Source organism: Phascolarctos cinereus, unplaced genomic scaffold (genome assembly GCF_003287225.1).
Source record: "Phascolarctos cinereus isolate Bilbo 61053 unplaced genomic scaffold, phaCin_HiC Scaffold_9;HRSCAF=440, whole genome shotgun sequence".
Taxonomy (NCBI): Eukaryota; Metazoa; Chordata; class Mammalia; order Diprotodontia; family Phascolarctidae; genus Phascolarctos; species Phascolarctos cinereus.
This window is the reverse complement of record NW_027556402.1, coordinates 41,923,990-41,944,501: the sequence shown is the minus strand read 5'-3', so window position 1 is coordinate 41,944,501 and position 20,512 is coordinate 41,923,990. Positions and strand designations below refer to the sequence as shown.

The 20,512-nt window shown below is 35.6% G+C and overlaps 1 protein-coding gene across 3 annotated transcripts in view; it reads left to right on the top strand.

Moving 5' to 3' along the window:
• UBE2D3 (ubiquitin conjugating enzyme E2 D3) overlaps positions 1-19,874 on the top strand; it is a 46,831-nt gene extending 26,957 nt beyond the window's left edge. For 2 of the 3 annotated variants that reach the window (XM_021008363.2, XM_078148612.1), the window contains 5 exons: positions 11,193-11,270; positions 12,052-12,157; positions 16,832-16,925; positions 17,364-17,413; positions 19,000-19,874. In XM_021008363.2, coding sequence (XP_020864022.1) covers positions 11,193-11,270; positions 12,052-12,157; positions 16,832-16,925; positions 17,364-17,412 — 327 coding nt within the window. In that variant the 3' untranslated portion in view covers position 17,413; positions 19,000-19,874. The remainder of the gene's footprint in view (positions 1-11,192; positions 11,271-12,051; positions 12,158-16,831; positions 16,926-17,363; positions 17,414-18,999) is intronic. The other variant, XM_021008364.2, reaches the window with a different exon arrangement.
• The last annotated feature ends 638 nt before the right edge of the window (positions 19,875-20,512 follow it).

Sequence of the window (20,512 nt, the reverse complement as noted above, 5' to 3'; positions counted from 1 at the left end):
CATACTAAAACTATACTAGAGGTCATTTTATCTTTGATTTATAAGATTTTTTAGGTTCTTGTGCTTTTATGCTTTTTATGAGAACCACTTATACAGGTTGAAGCATGCTAATAATAGTTGTTGAATAGTTATTTCCAGTCATCAGAAAAGCCAGTGTTTTCATATTCAAGGCATATCTTCTTTCTTTGGTTTTCAGAATTAAGTGGAGAGAGAGAGAGAGAGTGTGTGTGTGTGTGTGTGTGTGTGGTGTGTAGTGTACCAGCACTTTCCAAAAGGAAGAAAATTGCCAAAACAGGTATTTTCTGTCGTCTTTACTGGAATTAGAGCTTTGTATTCCCAGCAACACTTACATGTTAATGATTGGGTGGGGGGGATGCTAATTGAAATTACTTCCCCAGCTTTTCAGAGAATGAGTACCACTATCTTGACATTTCCTCTAGGAATAAGTCAATTAATAGAAATTTTACTTTCTAAAATACAACCAAGTCTTCTAGATTGATTTTGCTACATCCAGAAGTTCAAATGCCAACTTGAAGTCAGCTCCCTACTAGATGTGATAAATACATAATTTAAAAAATAATGCACTGTGTGTGTGTGTGTGTGTGTGTTTGTATTTAACAAGATATAGCTTATGTTCCCTGATTTCAAGGAATGGAGACACTGCCAGGAAGCATTATGGGTGGTTGGGATGGATCAACCCAACGTGGACTGTATTTTCTCCTCAAATTTTTATCACATACAGTGACATTAGTAGTAGGGACTCATTTGACTTTTTGTAGTAGTGTAATGGGTAAGTGATAAAAATAGTATTAAGTCTGTAGTCAGCCTTTATTTGGATAACTGTTCTTGTGTAGTCTACTCACTTCAGCAAGCACTTAATAAGCACCTATTAGTTACCAGATATGTATTAGGTGCTAAACATACAAAGCTTTTATTTCTTATTTATTTGTTTATATGCTTGCTTGCTTATTTATTTATGGCTAGGCAGTGGGGTTAAGTGACTTGCCCAGGGTCGCACAGCTAGTAAGTGTTATGTGTCTGAGGCTGGATTTGAACTCAGGTCCTCCTGAATCCAGGGCAGGTGCTCAATCCACTGTGCCACCTAGCTGCCCCCAAAGTTTTTATTTTAAAAGGTTCTAGCCTTCAGAATTTACTTTCTACTTGGGGAGGAGAGACACTTAGGAAACAAGGTGTGCATAGATAAGTCCATACAAAGTACACACACAGTAAAATTTAAATCATTTGTGAGGATGGGAGGAAACTTATTTCTGGGCAGAGTCAGGAAAAGCCTCATGAAGGAAGGTGGTAGTTGAACTGAATGTTGAAGGGAGGTAGATGTTTTAAGAGATAGAATGAGAAAAGCATGCATTCTAGATGTGAAAGATCCTAAGCAAAGCCTTAAAAGTAGGAAATTGAGTTTCACGTATGGGGATCAGCTAAAGTCTGTTTTGTAGATTAGGGAGTAGAGAAGAGTAATTATAACAAGCTTTCAAAAAATAGATTGGAGCCTAGATTATAAAGAGTTTTATATACCAAACACAGAGGATTTTGTGTTTTATGCTAAAAAGCAGTATGGGACCACTGAAGCTTCTTGAACACAACAGTGGCACATTCAAACTTAAACTTGAGAATTATCAATTTGGCTGCTGTGTGGAGGATGAGATTCTTGAGAAATTAGGTGCAAAGAAATAATTAATAGACTTGCAGTAGTCTGGGCCAGAAATATTGAGGGGCCTGGTCTAGAGCAGCTGTGGTGTATTGGAAATGGGAACATCAGTATAAAGTAGGTTATAGGAATAGATGAAGAGTTTAGTTGTGAATCTGGATGACTGGGAAAAAGGAGTATAATCAGGAGGTTAAGGAAGTGGGTTTATGGGGAAAGGAAATGAGTTCCCCTCTGCCCTTCTTGAGGTTGAAATGCCTATGGAGCATGTAGCTGGACAAATTTTTGCTGCTCTCAGGTCAATTGACTGGAATGAAAGGATCTGAAATAAAATGAGGCTTAAAATGGTAAGGTGCAAGCATAGTGGAAGGCTTTAAATGCCAAACTGAGAATTTGTATTTTATCCTAGATGCAATAGGCCATTGAAAATTTGTGTGTGGGTTTGTAAAAAGTAAATTGAAGAAGAGAGTATTGCCAGAGAAACTATTAGGAAACTGTTGAGGCACATGAGGCAAGGGATGATGAGGGCATGAGCCAGGCAATGTTAGTGGAGAGTGGGATGAATATTGTGGTTTTTTGCTGTTTAATTTTTATTTTCAGTTCCAGATTCCCTCTTTCCATTCCCTTACTCTTTGTGAAGGCAAGAAATACAATGCCCATTATCATGCAAAATATGTTTCCACATTAGCTGTGTTGCCAAAAGAAAAAAATGTTTCAGTTATGCATTCAGTCTGTGAATTCTCTAGCATTTTTAACCTTGAGCCCTTTGAAATTGTTGCTGATCATTATATTGATCAGAGTTGCTAGCATGGGTGGGGAACCTGTGGCCTAGAGGCCACATGTGGCTCTCTAGCTCCTTGGATGCTGTCTTTTGACTGAAGGTTTACAAAACAAATACCCTTAATAAAAAGATTTGTTATGTGAAGTTTGCATTCAAAGTGCTGTACTTGAGGACCTAGAGGACCACATGTGCCCTTGAAAGGTTCATCACCCCTGCTAGCTCTTTCACAGTTGATTGTTGTTACAATGTTTTTGTTACTGTGTTCATTGTTATCAGGGTTCTGCTCACTTCACTTTGTATTAGTTCATGTGAATCTTCCCAGGTTTTTCTTAAACAACTAGGGTGGATATCATTGAGGGTAAAAGTGCCAAAAGATGGCTTAATATTTTCCCCCAATTACACGTAAAGATAATTTTTAACATCTTTTTTTTTAATTTTGAGTTCTAAACTTTTTTCCTCTATCACGTCTCCCCCTCCTAAAATAGTAAGCAATTTAATATTGATTATATATGTGTAATCATCTGAAATATTTTCATATTAGTCATGTTGTGAAAGAAGAAACAGACCAGAAAGGAGAAAAACCATGAAAAAAATAAAGTAAAAATATTTATGCTTTGATCTATATTCAGGCTTTATTAGTTTTCTCTGTAGATGTAGATAGAATTTTTCATCACAAGTCCTTTGGAATTGGCTTGGATTGCAGAGAATAGCTAAGTCATTCACGGTTGATCATTGTGCAGTGTTGTTGTTATTGTGTACAATGTTCTTCTGGTTCTACTCACTTCACTTTGCTTTAGTTCCTGTAAGTCTTTCCAGGTTTTTCTGAAATCAGCCTGCTTGTGATTTCTTCTAGCACAGTAGTTTTCCATTACAGTCATATACCCCAACTAGTTTTCTGTTCCCCAATTAATGGGCATCCCTTCAATTTTCAGTTCCAAAAGTTTGTTTACTCTTACTGGGTATGGGGTTTTAGATTGGTGATAAAGGGTGGTGGTGCTGTCAGATGGGTAGTTTGGAGGAGTGATTGTATTTTAGACTTGTTCAATTTGAGTTAGGTGGGTCTGTCCAGATGGCGGTTGGTCATGTGGGAATGTTAGAAATTTGCACTGAATCTCATCAATAGATTTGAAAATCATTTACAGAGAGATGATCATTGAACCCCTGGGAGCTGATATCAACCAGGGGGGAAAGAGTGTACAGTGAGAAGAGGGCCGAGGATGGCATTTTAGAAGATGCCTAGTAAGAGATGGGAGAAAGTGGTTTTTTTAAGGGCTGTTCTTGGGAGAAAGGATTAGGTTTAATCTATTCAGTCCCAAAGGCAATGCTTAGGAACAATGGAAGGAAATTAGTATATACAGACTAAACTTCCAGACAACTAGAAAGAGATCTTACTAGAGCATTAGAACTAGAAGAGACTGACTGGGTTCAAATCTTGCCCTATACTTAAAAGCTATACCATCAGCAAATTAATTTTTCAGAGCTCCTGTTCCCTCATTTTAAAAGTGGGAATAACAACCATCACATCATATAATTCTCAAGGCTATTGGGAGGAGACACTTTACAAAGCTTAAATTATTCTAAATATGAGTTGTTGTTGACATTATCTAAAGAAAAATAGACTAGATGACTCAAAGTCCCTTCCAATCTGAAATTCTATAGTTTTATAAATGGAGTGCACAGCTATTTAAACTTGAACAAATCACATCCTCATAGGCTTCAGTTTTTCACATAATGAAGTAAGAGTCAGTCAACTAGTGTTAGGCTAAATAGCCTCTGAGGTCTTTACTAGCTTCTAGAATAGGGAGTTCTAAACCTTCTTATTAATTAATTAATTAATTATTAAAGGAGGATCTGTTGGGGTTGTGTTTTTTTTTTTTTTGGTAGTCTGGTAAAGCCTATGAATCCTTCCTTGAATTATATTTTTTATGTGTGAAATATATAAGATTACAAAGGCAGCATGTTGAAATATATATGTATGTATGTTCAGGCTCTCCAGGTTAAGAACCCTCTTCTACATCTCTGGTCCTGATGATAAACACATTGGGCGTAGGACTAGGGCAGTGATCCAATAGCTATTCAAAAAACCCTTCCAGAAATCTTCTGGGACTTAGAAATGGGTTATTGGTTTGTACTGTGGTCCCAAATGAACTTTATTCTCCTGGATTTTCACCTATGTAATTTCCTATTTATTTCTTAGTTAATTTATTCCCAAATCAGATGGTTTTGCTTCATGCCTCTTTAACCAGAGTTTTTCTAGCTTGGATGATGATTTCTGTATTAAAATTAACTTTGAAATTTCCACCAAATCATTACTTTACTCTTTTTTTTTTTTAGTAATGAACACAAAAAAATTCGTAATCTAAAATCTTATTATTGGTTTGTTATTGTTAAGAAACATTGAGTTGTAGCCATTGCTGATACTCAGTAAAGAACCAAGACCATATTTCCTGGTCCAGTATATGTTCTTTATTTTGAAATAACAACAAAAAAACTCACCAGTTTAGGTTTGTTAAAAATGATATGTGGTTTTTGAGGTACCTGATATTTATAAGTTAACTAGGTGTCGTATTTTGCTTTAACAAAAATAGTTTATATGAATCGAGAAGTCCAGAACACTTTTTTTCCCCAGTTGAATTAGTGTGGCCTGCTTCTGTTCAATTTAAGTACTTTATGGTAACAATGATTTTTCAACTGGAAGTAAGTGAGGTTTTGTAAAAAGTGTTTAAAAATCAGAGCCATAAATTCTATAGAGTCTTATAATTTGGGACAGATTTTCAAGTTTATCTAATTCAGTCCATTCCTGAGCAACTATCTCCTCTACAAAATTTCTGACAATTAGTGGCCTATCCCAGCCTTACTGCATTTTTTATTGCGTTAATACATATTTATGGAATAAAACAAGCATTTCCATAACATAGGACCATTTTTAAAAAGATGTTTGTACGTGAAATTGCGAGTCAACTATACACAACTTTTGTTATTCCTTTCAACAAATATACAACAAAATTATTATGTACATTTCTTTTTTCCCCCTTTTTTTCCTGCTCTCCTCCTACCTCATCCTAGAGATGGCTACCATTAGACGCAAATGTGTGTGTGTAAATTATTCTATATATACTTCTGTTTATCACTTTCTCTTCATGCAGATAAGTGTGTGTCTTCATATGTCCTTTATGGTTAATTTGGGTATTTATAATAGTCAAAATGGCTGTTCATTCAAAGTCATTCTTAAAACAATATTGTTACTGTATACAATGTCCTCTTGGTTCTGCTCATTTTACTCCTAATTTCATGCAGATCTTTCCATGTTTTTCTAAGATCATTGAGTTTATTATTTCTTATAACACAGTAGTAGTATTCCATCACAATCATATACCATGACTTTTTCAGCCATGCCCTAATTGATGGGCATCCCTTTAATTTCCAGTTCTTTCCTTCTGCGAAGAGCTGCTGTGAACATTTTAGAACATATGGGTTCTTTTCCTTTTTTCCCTAATCATCTTTGGAAATAGACCTAGTAGTGGTATTACTGGGTCAAATGGTATAGGTAATTTAACAACTGTTTGGTCATAATTCCAGATTGCTATCCAAAATGGTTGGATCATTTTATAATTCTACCAACAATGAATTAGTGTCCCAATTTTCCCACATCTCCAACATTTATTACTTTCTCTTTCAATTATTTTAGCCAATTGGTGTAAAATGATATCTCATTTTATATAACTAGAAAGCAATATGGTTGAAATTGGGTGTAGACTAGTATCTTACACCATTTACTAAGATAAAGTCAAAATGGATACATGACCTAAATATAAAGAGAGATATTACAAGAAAATTAAAAGAACATGGAACATATAACTTATCAGACTATAGGGAAACAATGCATAAATAAACAAGAGATAGAGAGCAGAGTTAGATGTAAAATGGATAGTTTCAATTACATTAAGTTTTTGTGTAAGTAAAACAAATCTAGTCAAGATTAGAAGGAAAGCTGAAGATTGGGGGAGGATTTATAGATTATCAGATAAAGCCCTCATATCAAAAATATATAAAGAACTTTGTCAAATCTGTAAGAATATGAGTCATTCCCCAATTGATAATTGGTCAAAGGATATGAACAGGTTGTTTTTCCAATGAAAAAAATCAAAACAACTTACAGTCATGAAAAAAATGCTCTAACTCATTGATTAGAGAAATGCAAATTAAAACAACCTTGACATAACAGCTTTTGAAGACCTTACTGTAGCAAAAGAGAACCCTTTTCTTTAGGTAGTCCTGTACCATCTTTGAATAGTTGAGAGAAAGAGATCTACAAAGAAAGACTATATCCTGACATTTTATTTTTAAATTTTTTTTCAAATTTATTGTTCTTTATTATTTTTAGCATTCTTTAAAATTTTTGAATTCCAAGTCCATTCCCTCCCTTTCACCCCCGTCCCATCCATTGAGAAGGCAAGCAATATGTTGGTTATACATGTGAAATCATTAAAAACATTTTCATATTAGCCATATTTTAAAAAAAAAGAAAATGAGAAAATTATACTTCAGTTTGCATTCAGAGCTCATCAGTTCTCTCTGGGATTTTTTTCAAGGAGTCTAGGCTTATCAAGGTTTTTGAAGTGAGCATGGTATTAGAAAGTTTTTCATCAAACCTAAGACTTGACGAAACTTGTAACTTCCATCCATTGATCCTTGTTTTGCCTTCTGAGATAAAACAGTCTAATCCTACTTCTTTATGATAGCTGTTTGCTTTTATGGGCAGTTATCTTGTTTTCCCCTAGGTCTTAATCTTTTCCAGGCTAAATATTCCCAGTTTATTCAAGTAATTCTTGTGTGGAATGACTTGGTTGTGGGGCAAAATCCTGGGGCTACATGCTACATAGCCTTCTTTGGATGGAGTACTATGCCTTTCTCACTGAAGCCTAAAATGAGCTTTTTTGACTCTCTTGTCAACTTTTGTCTCATGCTTATAGTCCATCAGAACCCACAGATCTTTTTTGTATCTTTTGTTATTTAGGCTGCCAAAATATAAGGCAAAACATTCTTGCATTCAAGGAATTTACATTCAGCTAAGGAAACACACAGATAATTCAAATAAATAAATAGCATATAAACAAAACACAGTATTGGGAGAGGGGAGGAGCAGCATTAACAACTAGAGATATCAATCAAGAAAGGCCTGTTGGAAGACTTGGCACTTACTTTGAGCCTTGAAAGGAGCCAGGGTGTCTAAGAGGTAGAGAAAGGAAGGAAAGCCTTCCAAGCACCGGGGACAGCCTGTGCCAAGGCCTATAAGTGGGAGACAGCATGTTCTATGTGGAGAACAGTAGCAAGTAGATTGATTTGGTTCCAATGTACAGGAAATTGGGGGGAAGGGGATGGAGTGTGCAAATATTTAACATACCAATCAGTAGGAAGATAGACTGGAGCTGGATTGTGAAGGTCGTGAAATACCAAATGCATCTTGGAGGAAATAGGGAGCTACTGAAGTTTCTTGAGCAGTAGAATGACATGGTAGAATCTTTATTTTTAGGCTATTACTTTGGCTTCTCTGCAGTAGATAGGTTGGAGAGACGGTAGGTCATCAACTCCTGTCACTCCATATATTCATTTGCCAAATCTTAACCTTTTCTGCCTCTACATGTCTTGTATCCAGTTTCTTTTCTTTGCTGCCACAGTTATCAACCTTGATTCAGGCCCTTATCATCTTGCAGCACAAATCATGTCACTCCCCAGTATGATCAACTGTAGTGGGTCCCTATTGTCTCTAGGATCAAATATAAGCTCTTATGTTTGGCTTTTTTTTTTTTTAAGGCAGTTGGGGTTAAGTGACTTGCCCAAGGTCACATAGCTAGTTAAGTGTCAGGTGTTTGGTCTGAGGCTGGATTTGGACTCAGGTCCTCCTGACTTCAGGGCCAGTGCTTTATCCACTCCACCACCTCGCTGCCCCTCTTATGTTTAGCCTTTAAAACCCTTCGTGTCCTGACCGCAGTCTACCTTTCCAGTCTCCTTATTCATTACTCTCCTTCCCACATTTTGTAGTTTAGCCAAACTGGCCCCCTCTCTACTCCTTATGCAGGAGGCTTTAATGCCTTTGCTTTGGCCATTCTGAGTGGATAGAAAAAACCCTCTTTTAATGAAAAGTTCATCTCTCTTATATCATCTTTACGTGAAGCCTTTTCTGATTCCCGTCACTCAATAATGCCTTTTTCTAGAGCTGCCTCATACTTTGTCTTTTTTCTGTACCTACTTATCGCTTGTTTCCCCCATTAGAGTGTAATTATACTTTTTGGTAGTAGGAATTATGTCATTGTTATTTGTGTCCCCAAGGCCTAGCAGAGTCCCTTGGCACATAGTAGGCACTTAATAAATACTTGTTAGTTGATTGATCTAGAGACACCACTTAGAAAGCTGTTGAAACGGTCTGTGCAAATGATCGTGGTGTGAGTAGAGAGAAGGGTACAAATACAAGGTATGTTGTGGGGGTAGAATTGACCACAAGACATGAGTGAGCAAGAATAAGGAGTTGAGTATGATTCCTAGGTTGTGAACCTCTGTGATTAGAAAAAATGGCAGTACACTTAGCAGAGAAAGTAAAGGTGGGTTTAAGGAGAAAGAAAACGAGTTCTTTTTTGTACATAAGGAGCTTGAGGTGCCTGTGTGACCTGCAGATAATGACTACAGGATTATTGCTACATAACTGGAAGGGATCTCAGAAGCTATCTATTACAAACCTCATTTGACAGATATGGCGTACTGAGGTGATGTGAATTTCCTCCAGATTATGCAAGGAGTTAGGCAGGCCGATGTGGGGCATGAACCCCAAGTCCCCTGACACCAGAGCCCCAAGTAGTTATCTTTCTGCTGTGCCAATGTGTTCAGCAGGCTAGTTGGAGATGTGGGACTGGAGCTGTTGGCTAATTTTTTTGTTTGTTCTTTTAAATTTTTGGAATTTAAGTCTTTGTTGTTTGTTATTGTTGTTGATGATTTCTTCAGTTGTGTCCTACCCTGTGGGACCTTGTGGACTTTTGTCCATCATATTTTCTTGGTAAAGATATTGGAATGGTTTGCCATGTCCTTCTCCAGTGTGTCTCCATTTTTCAGATGTGGAACTGAGACAGATATAATTTAAGTGACTTGCCCAGGGCCACACAGCTAGTAAGTGTTTGAGGCCAAATTTGAACTAAAAATGATTCCAGGCCCAGTGCTCTATCCACTGTACTACCTAGCTGCTGTAGCAACCTAAATATAGCGTTTTGCATTTATACTTAATTATTTTTTTCTTGGATTCTGCTACTGTGGACTTTTTGGATCTGGACTCTTTCAGCACAGTTAGCTGTCTCTTTTTGTCTTTGGCTCTCGCCCTTTCAAGAAACATTTAATGTCTTTGTACTGTTGAACATGGAAATTTTAGATAAAACTTGGAACTTAGGTTTTTTTGGAGTTGTTTTTATCTTTGAGTATCTTTTTGTCCTATCTACCCATTGGTTTGTAAGGTCCTAGAATTGTTCACTTTTTTTGTGTTCCTAGGGTCTTAAGAAGTGCCTTGGATTTGGTTACATGCCTGCCAAATTGAAGTTTGTAAAAGAACTCTTATAACTAAACAGATAGAACCTTAACTTTCTCTTGTCAGAAAAACCAACCAAACAGAAAAGGATTAATTTCTTTCCTGGACCATCTGATTAAGGCTCTTATAAAAATACCTTGGGACAGATAAATGCTTTCTTATTTCTGTAACTTGTGTTAGGGTTAAAAAAAACTCAATTGTTTTAGTTCCTACAGAGTCATTTTTGATGCATTAATAATTAAGCTCATGGGTTTCCTCTTCTCTCGCCTCATTCACATTTTGCAAATAATATTTTGTTTCCATATTTTTTCTCAGTATTTTCCTTTCCTTGTCTTCCTATTTTTTTTCTTGGTTATTGGTACATGTATTTGTATGTAAGTTTATAAAAAGTGACAGCAGTTTTAAGATTGTTTTTCTGTAGTGAAAAGAAAAAAAAACAACAGGGAAAATCAGAGCCTGTTAGAACTAAGGGGCAGCATTAGGGATAATTTGGTTTTTTAAAAAACAAAAGAACAAAACCTAAATTTCAGATGTGAACACTTATTTCAAATAACCAAGTTGATATTCCTAATATGTGGTCATCCTATTGAGGCTATTATTGTTCATTGACTGAAAATGAAATTCTTTTGGTTAGGGGTTAGAAGTGGCCTTTAAGTAATTTTAATCCAAAGACTCACCTTTTGTTAGCAACTGTTTTTTAATTAATTAAATATTCTACAAATTTTTTGTCTTAGCTTCCCTTCGGTGTATAGTGTTAGCATGGTGTGCTCAACATGAAAACTCTGTTTAACAATATCTTTCTTTTACTACTGTAGAGCAGAGATGTCAAACTCCCAGATGTCTCATTTTGAAGGAACTAAATTAAAATGTAATTGGAAATATGACACAAAGATACTGTTAATTTGTGATTTTCTAAGTCAGTATGCACTTTCTATTTAAGTTTGACACCTCTGCTGTAGAGCATAGAATATAGAAAATTCTTGGAATAGAATAATTTTAGATTGAATATTAGAATAATATTTAGATTATAATTTTGAGAAAATTAACTTGGATTTAATTGTGTGGTACTGCTTTGTAATTTTGCTTCATAATCAAACGTGCTGAAAATAGATAAAATTGTGCATTATAAATCAGCATATTTAAATGATACCATGAACATTAAACAGATTTTTTTTTGACAGAATGACAGCCCATATCAAGGCGGTGTATTCTTTTTGACAATTCATTTCCCTACAGACTACCCCTTCAAACCACCTAAGGCAAGTATTTCTCAAAATTATTGGCATATAGTGATGTTTTACTTAGGAAATATTTGCACACATGTCCTTCAAAAATAGAACTGTTGATAATTTAGACCTAAAGAATCCTAATCTCATCTCTTATGTTATTGTTCATGAGAATGAACAAATGTCTTAATTCCTATTTGTAAGCTCTTCATACTAAGGTTTTCAATTTTCTTTAGTCAGAAAAATATCTATTATATAAAAGTTTACATTACAGTGAGTCTTGAATGAAACTGAAACTTACATAGTTGAGAACAATGACTTGACTTTATAGAAATGATGATTACAGTACCATTTGCAACAGGTCTAAAGACCAATGAATGTTATCAGTCCAAATGAAAATATTTTCTGCCTTTTTTAGGTGAATATTTTATAGTATATCATTTTGGTAGTTTTGGACACAGTTTTTTAGTAGAATCCCAAAAGGTGTTAATCCTAAACTTTCCACCAGTCCTACCATACTAAAAATTCTCATTACAACAGTTGAGATTACCTGTCTCAGAAGTATCATTTGACCTTTTAGCCCTTGTTAATTTGTGAATATTAAATTTTTATTTAATTTTTTTTACTTGAACACAACATTAAAGTATAGGATTAATTTGTTTTTGTTCCTTTATATCTCAGTGATTGAATTAGATGCCTGTTACAAGTGGACTAATTTTTAGACTTATTTAAAATCTTTTTTCTGGTTCATGAAAAATCCAGAAAGATGTGAATTCGTTTGAAAAGCCCTTAAATATTTTGTTCTTTATTTTAGGTTGCATTTACAACAAGAATTTATCATCCAAACATTAACAGTAATGGCAGCATTTGTCTCGATATTCTAAGATCACAGTGGTCTCCTGCTTTAACTATTTCTAAAGGTAAAAAAAAAATTTAAATGAAAGTTATGTAGCTCTTGATAGTATTTTCTCTCCCTCTTGGTTGATTGATTGATGGATGGATCTTATTCAGGTCTCTCTGTTAAAAGTTATTTTTGGTTACTATACTTCCAATCAGTGGGTGAAGTTTGTTGCTTCTTTAGCAGCCCCTTCTTTAAAGTTTTCTTTGAGTGAGAAAGATTTTTAAAATAATCTTCTATTGTCCAGGAAACATGATCTGAGAGTTCTATAGATTATCCTCTACTCTTTTAAACAAAATATAGTATATTGATTATTTCTTGTTACTTAGTATGCAAAGTGAAAGGATCTTGAGACTTTGGTGTTATAACATGCTGGCAACAAATAAAAATTATTCTTTTTAAAAATTCTTTATACATTTAGGTTTGCTCCTTCTCTGTTAGCTAAATTGATTTAAACTCTTTCCTGGAACCAGGTACCTTAAGCATTTGAGCCCAGGGCTTATTTGAACAACGTATACCTATGAGCCTGCAAGACAATTGAATTTATAAAACTGATAGCTTGAAAACTACAAATTATAGACTGAGAAATTAGAGCTATAAATAAATATTATGCCAACTTACGTAACACTTCAGAGATTTTACTTCAGTTTAACAAACAAACGTGCTTGTTTGCAGAACTCTGTGCTATGTACTATGAGATAAAAGGCTTAAATCAAGAAACCATTGGGAACACCTCATACTTCATCACAGATCTCCGCAATGAGTGTGTTCATACTTTTCATAAAGGTTTTCTATAGCTAGGATTCCTATGATTTTGGTATTTTTTTGGTCACCTTTGAAGAGGGGAATAGAAGGATGAGTATCTTGGAATTTATCTCACCCACAGTTATCTGGGACTGTGATTGTAGAATTCACATGTAATAATTTCACTGTCCTTGACTGGAATAAGAGCTTATAATGCACATCTTCACAGGTCTTTTCCATTTCCATTTTGTTCTTTCAGTTTTATTCTAAAATGTTCCTCAGTATTATTTGGCTTGTTGTTTGTTGTTCAGTCATTTTAGTCATGTACAAATGTTTGTCAGTCAGTTTGGAGTTTTCTTGGCAAAGATACTGAATGAGGAAACTGAGGCAGACAGGATTAAGTGACTTGCCCAGGGTCATACAGCTAGTGTCTTAGGTCAGATTTGAATTCACAAAGGTGAGTCTTCCTAACTCCAGGCCTGATACTATCCACCGTACCACTTAGCTGCCCCATTATCTAGCTTAACTTGAGGTTTGAGGTCTTTGTCCAACTTTCTATAAACTTTTTTCCTTCTGCTATTCATTGCTGTTTATGAGGTGATTTTGAACAAATTTTTCTATTGCCCTTCTATTTATGATCGTGTGAACATTTATATTCTGAAATGGTGTTGTCCTTAGTTATCATAGCTCTCTACTTGGCAAGATCAAGTGTTTGTGGCTGATATGATTTCTAGGCAAGTTTACTCATTATAGCAATTTGTATTGGTAGTCATTTCCCAGTTTCAGTAGCTCATTTAAATCAGGTTGGAGTTGACTTAATTGAATGCTATCACTTATATTTAATCTGCTAATTTACTATCAGTTTTATTCTTTGCTTGAACAAATCCATGGTGTTTCTTCTCAATGCAGATCATAATAAATATTGTATAGAAGATCCAGATAATTTCCCTTTCTTTCTGAATTTAGTTTACTGTTGTCTTCTCTTTTACAATTCAGGCCCTTATACTAGAAGACTACAGTTTCCACATTTATAAAACTTCTTAACCTCCCAATTCTGTAATCCCCTTGAATCCCACAACCTATTCTACTTTAACCATGCACAAAGATAGTCACACACTGGATCAAACCATTATCCACTAATGTGCCACTTTTTTGATTAAAGCTATAACATTCCTGTTTGATCATAGCCTCCTATAATACTAATTTTCCCTGTCTCACCCTTTTTAAAACTTATTTTAAGTTATCATGATCTCCAATCCCTCCATACTTTGCTGATTTGACTTTACTTCCTTCTCATCTTGACCCTAAAGTTAACTAGTTTGACCCTCCAAAATGCCCTGCTCCCTTCTCCTTTCTACACTGATTAAATTCTTGCCAAATCTGAACACTAGGTTACTTCCCACCACCTATCCTTCTCCCCTCTTCACATGGCTGCTATGAACAGACCTGAAGGAAATCACATGCCCCTGCTAACTATACTTTATAAATTCATGTTACACAACCTCAACTGGGCTCTTATTGCAACAAGACAATCCTTTCATTCCTTCCTAATTAATTCCCTGCCTCATTGCTCACAAGCTTCTTTCCTCAAGTCTCCTATACATCACCACCATTTCAGCAGTGGAGTTGCCCTTTTTGCCAAGGCCAGACCTTTTATGTGCCATTAATCCTGTCTCCCTCCCATCTTCTTTCTTTAATCTGTAATGTTTCCCTATCTCCTTGTTTTTTCCCTGTTGCCTTCAAACATTCTCCCTCCCCATCATACCCTACTGTTAACCTCAAGCCATTGTCTTATATCTCTCTCTTCTCTTCACTGCTTACACCTCCTTTCACTTTTCAGCTCTCTGTAGCTTGGCTTGTGACCTTATCATTCAGCTGAAATTGCTTTCTTCCAAAATGACTTTGTCCTCATAAAGTTGTTCACTTGTGTCCAAACCTAGGTTTCTTTGGCAATAATAATTAGAGTTGGTTTGCCATTTCCTTCTCCAGTGTGTCCCCAGTTTACAGATGAGAACAGGCAACCCAAAGCTGCGTAGCTAGTAAGTGTTTGAGGCCAAATTTGAACTCGGATCTTAATGGTTCCAAGCCCCAGTGCTCTACCCATTGAACCACCTAGCTGCCACTCCACAGTAGCTAATGGTCTTTTAATTGCCAAATGTCTTTTCTCAGCTCTCATCCTTTCTACTTCTTTGCTGCATTTGAAACAGTATTTTTTTTTTTTTAGGCAGTTGGGGCTAAATGATTTGCCCAGGGTCACACAGCTAGTAAGTGTCAAGTTTGGTCTGAGGCTGGATTTGAACTCAGGTCCTTCTGACTCCAGCACCCATGCTCTACCCACTGCACCAACTAGCTGCCCTTATTTGTATTTTCTGTATAAGCTTAATATATTATTGTTGAAGGACTTTGTTTCATTGCATCTCTGATGCCTCTCAGGTAGTAGGTATTTCGTATCTATTGACTGGTTTTTCTGTACACAGCTGCTTCAGAAATTCCTATCTCATCAGTCACCCACCAGTCATTTCACTTTTTGTGATACCATTTGTTGTCAAATAGTTCTAGTGCTTCTCAGCCTTTTTGAAGTATTTATACTGTGCCTTTGGACTTTCATTTCAGTCTTGTCTTCCCCTTTGCATTTGAAGTCATTGAGGTTTTTAGGCAAGCAGAAATGGGAAAGATCTCTATGCAAGACCTTTCCACCATGGTTTTTGTCATTGGCTCCTAGGGAACTGCTTAAGGAACATAGAGGTGAAGTGACTTGCCCACTGAGTAGAGGTGGTTCTTGAATCCATGTGTTTCCAGCCAGATCCAGCTCTCTTACCTATAGGGTATTCCAGAAGTCTTAATGCAGTTTAAAACTTCACTAAGACTTTTGAAACAGCCTGTAGTCTATCATTAAAGTACGCGTCGATATATTTTGAAGGGTTTTATTGAGATCTTTGTAGAATTTCCCTTCATCTTCATCCTCTGCATCAGTTATTGGTGCAACAGCTGCAGTTATTTTCTTGGAGGCTTTTCCAAATGTTTAACCATGAGTACTACAAAATAATCAGGTGCCCCCTGGAATGTTACTATTGGATATGTGATCCAACCAGTTCCTTTCCAAGGAGAAACTGTAAGTTATCCTTCCATTTACTTAGAATTTTTTTTTATTGATGTTTCATTTATAGCAAGAGTATCATGAATGCAGAATGCAGTTCCTTAAGTATTATGTTCAGTAGCGTTAATTACTTGATGAGCGTATCATGTTAGAGTGTCGAAAGCCATGTTAGTGTCTAAAAATTGTATGATTCTTCCTGCTCTTTCCCTTTTTTTCTCCCACTCTTATCATTACTGCAGAAGCAGAAGGGCCCGGACAGGATTAAAGGACAGTTTATATTTCTTTGTTTATGTGTGTTCATACCTGAAAAATTTATTACTAAGTAATGAGATTTGTTAATAAACCTTGATAATAAGATTCTATATAGGTTAATTCGTTCTCAAAAAGCAGAAATAGTTTGTTATGAGGACTATACTTGAAGCCTTGCCAACATCATAGAACCTGCCAGAGCTTACATCACGCCACAGTAGCCTGTACACCCACAAGAAAGGATTAAACTAGGATTTGGTGTCATCGGGAAATGGACTAAGATTATATAATGTGTTTATTTTACAGTGGTGAAAACCTGGGGTCAGCATTTTATTTACATCTTTTTATTTACCTCAGTGGCCACTGTCAGGCCTTCAGACTTTCATTCTGAACAGTTCTTCAGAAAATATGGCCATGGCTCCAGGATGCTCTTCATAGCATTTCTTTATCTTGTTGCCACCTTATGACTAAAATTGCAAGCCTCCAAAACTTTGCTTTTAAGAATTGAGTTAAGAAAGCCCTAGTGCATATTTTGAAGTGGTCAGGCATTAATGGAGTATTTATACAGATTTGTTTGATGTTTTGAATCAAATTGTTCTCTTTCAGTTCTTTTATCCATTTGTTCACTGCTATGTGATCCAAACCCAGATGACCCCTTAGTGCCAGAGATTGCGCGGATCTACAAAACAGACAGAGACAAGTAAGTCCAAAGTAATTTAAGGAAAAGGGACACTTTGCATAATGGGAAAAAATGGTTCTACTCACTGAACTTGTTATACTCATCCCTTGTATGACTGTCTTTAGGAAAACTCAGTTAAGAAATGTAGAAATCCAGCATTGAAGCGGAATTTACATTTTCATTATGAAAGAAAGATGAGCCTCTCAAAACTTTTAAAAAGTTTAAAACTTTAAAATAGCTCAAAAAACATATTTAATAGCTTTTAGATGTAAGTAGAGAATAGTGAAGCCATGACTTGACCCTTCACTCTTTTCTGTAGTAAAATTGGTCATCTTTCATTGATCAGTGTTTATATAGTTTTCATAAATATTTAATCTTTATAACTTTGAGAATGTAGAATTCATCACCAACACGATTAGTTTTATATTTGTTATAATTAATCCCAACTTGTTTAATTAGGTACAATAGGTTAGCCAGAGAGTGGACAGAGAAATACGCTATGTTGTAGGGTAAGGAGATCTGCACTTCATAGTGCGTTTAACCATGAGTATTGCCAGCACCCGAGTGCTGCATGCTTTAAAGCACTGAATAACTAACAAAAGGTAATGGATGCAGTAGTTAACTGAGTCTGTACATTTAACAGCTTGATGTCTGATTAGTGTGGAAAATATAATTGAGTAGTCATTGCTTGATGATACATATGCATGGCAGAGTAATTATAGTAGTAATAAGAAATTTGAATTAAATAGCTTGTCTCTTGAACTGGTAAGTAAGACAAATTTAATTAACAGCTTTGGTAGAAATGGAATGTAGTATGTTTAAAAAAGGCCTAACCAAATTTCACTTAGATGTAGAAGTTATCACATTTATTTTAGGAAAAAATATTGTTAAGCCTGTTCGGTTAATCATAACTTTTACTACTGACAAGCATGCATGTGTTATCTGTGTCACTTTGTTGTGAATCCCACTATGCATTGTTTTAAGATGCAGGTTTTTTTAAGGGAGTACTTAGACAAAGAATATAGCCATAAATGTAAGTGGAACATAATTTTATTACTGAATTTATGTGAAAACACAGGGTGGGTTGTTGTTTGTTTTCGCCTCAAAGGAAAACACCTCATATCCTATATGCAAGTATGTATACTTTTTTTTTTTATAAGAGCTATCATGATATTTTAGTTTAAAGTAGTCCTCCAGTAACATTGATGTCCTTTTGACATTTTTAAAAGTTATTGGTGGCATTTACTTCTCACCATGTATTTAATTTCTGCACCATTTCTCCTCTAGTCCTTTTCTGCCTGTGTCATAGATAGGCCTGTTAGTGGTCCAGAAAAGCATTACTCTTTCTGATGATAGTTGGGGCTAGGTAACTTAACTAAATCTTAATTCTTTTCTTTTTCTTTTTTTTGGAGGGGGGGTCAAGGCAGGGTACTGTGTGAGAATGGGTCTCCCTGTCTTACTCAGACTGGAACAATTCATATGTAGGCTTAATCCCAGTAATGACCAGTGTTCATTTTTTAATCTCCTATTTTCTAATCTTTATCAGTTCCTCCCCTTTGAACCAACTAGCCCTACTGTAGTTCAGAACTTGCAACTTAAGTGATCCATCAGCCTTCCCAATAGTAAGGAACTACAGACAGGAAGTTCCTGGTACCACTTCTAGCCTAAGTAAACAATTAACAAGATTTAGAGAACACCTTTTCATGATTGTGTGCATTATTGTAGTCTAAGCATTTTTTTTCTGGACTTAGACATGGTGAGAAGGATTTTTTTAAAATCTAGTACAAGGTTGAGCTTTTCCGCTAATATAAGGTATTTTCAAGTGTGAGAATACAATACTTCTAACTAATTTTAATGTGTTTTAAGTCTATTAAAAACAATTGGGGGCTTTCCAAATAAAAATTTTTATTTGCCCCCATTTCAGCAAAATAACATGCATACCAAAACCTCTTTGCCTTTGATTGGTGTCCTCTAGAAGGATTCCATGACTGATTTGGTGGTAATTTCTTTTCCTTATTAAGTGTTTTAAATTATTGTGTGATTTTTAAAGTTTTATTGGTTTTGAACTTCTCAAAATCTTTTCCATTATTTACAGGTACAACAGAATATCTCGAGAATGGACTCAGAAGTATGCCATGTGATGCTACCTTAAAGTCAGAATAACCTGCATTATAGCTGGAATAAACTTTAAATTACTGTTCCTTTTTTGATTTTCTTATCCGGCTGCTCCCCTATCAGACCTCATCTTTTTTAATTTTATTTTTTGTTTACCTCCCTCCATTCATGCACATGCTCGTCTGAGAAGACTTAAGTTCTTCCAGCTTTGGACAATAACTGCTTTTAGAAACTGTAAAGTAGTTACAAGAGAACAATTGCCCAAGATTCAGGATTTTTTTTAAAAAAATGGAGCATGTGTATTATGTGGCCAATGTCTTCACTCTAACTTGGTTATGAGACTAAAACCATTCCTCACTGCTCTAACAGATGCTGAAGATAACCATCTGAGGGGGAGGGAGATGGATGTGCAATTGTCATATCAAAGGAAGCAACATTACTGTAGCGGCATCCATCTTGTTAAGCCTTCCATTGTTAGAGTTTGAGGTTTTATGATATACTTTATGCTCATAACTGATGTGGTTGGAGAATTGGTACTGAATTTATAGCATCAGCAGAACAGAAAACGTGATGTATTTTATGCATGTCAATAAAGGAATGACCTGTTCTTGTTCTACAGAGAATGGAAATTGGAAGTCAAACACCCCTTGTATTCCAAAATAGGGTCTTGAACTTTTTGTAATTTTCATTTAAATTTTGTTAGGAGGCTTGGAGCTATTAGTTAATCTATCTTCCAATACACTGTTTAATATAGCACTGAATAAATGATGCAAGTTGTCAATGGATGAGTGATCAACTAATAGCTCTGCTAGTAATTGATTTATTTTTCTTCAATAAAGTTGCATAAACCAATGAGTTAGCTGCCTGGATTAATCAATATGGGAAACAATCTTTTGTAAATGCAAAGCTGTTTTTTGTATATACTGTTTGGATTTGCCTCATTGTTTGACATCAAATGATGATGTAAAGTTCAGTAGAGTGACTATTTTGCCATGTTCAGTTAAAGTACACAGTCTGTTTCAGGTTGACACATTGATCAGCCTGATGTGTGCAACAGTTATAAGCTAATCTGATGACAGTGTAGCTGGACTGCTGCACTTACTACTGGTAGCCCAGAGTTCGAGTGGACTTGGGACCCAGAAGTTTTGAAAAGAGTTTTTGTGGGGGTAAACTATCTCCAGGTGCCGCCACCCCTTTTTGCTGACTTTTCTTCACCATGTACATTTGAAAACAGCTTAAAAATTCTAACATGGGAGTAATAATGGGACAAATATACAAAAATAAAGTACTGTTTGGTGTGGGAGTTGACAAGAGGCTGTGTTGAAGTGACTTTACTTATGTGTAATTTTCATATGCATTGAAAAGGATTTGTTCAGCCGTTTACATTAAGCGTTTTTTTAATGCAACTGACATACTTCAGGAGACTAAAAATGAATTAATAAAAATCATTGCTACTGGGAAAGTTTTTGGGGGGAGCAAGGGGCTCATTCAAT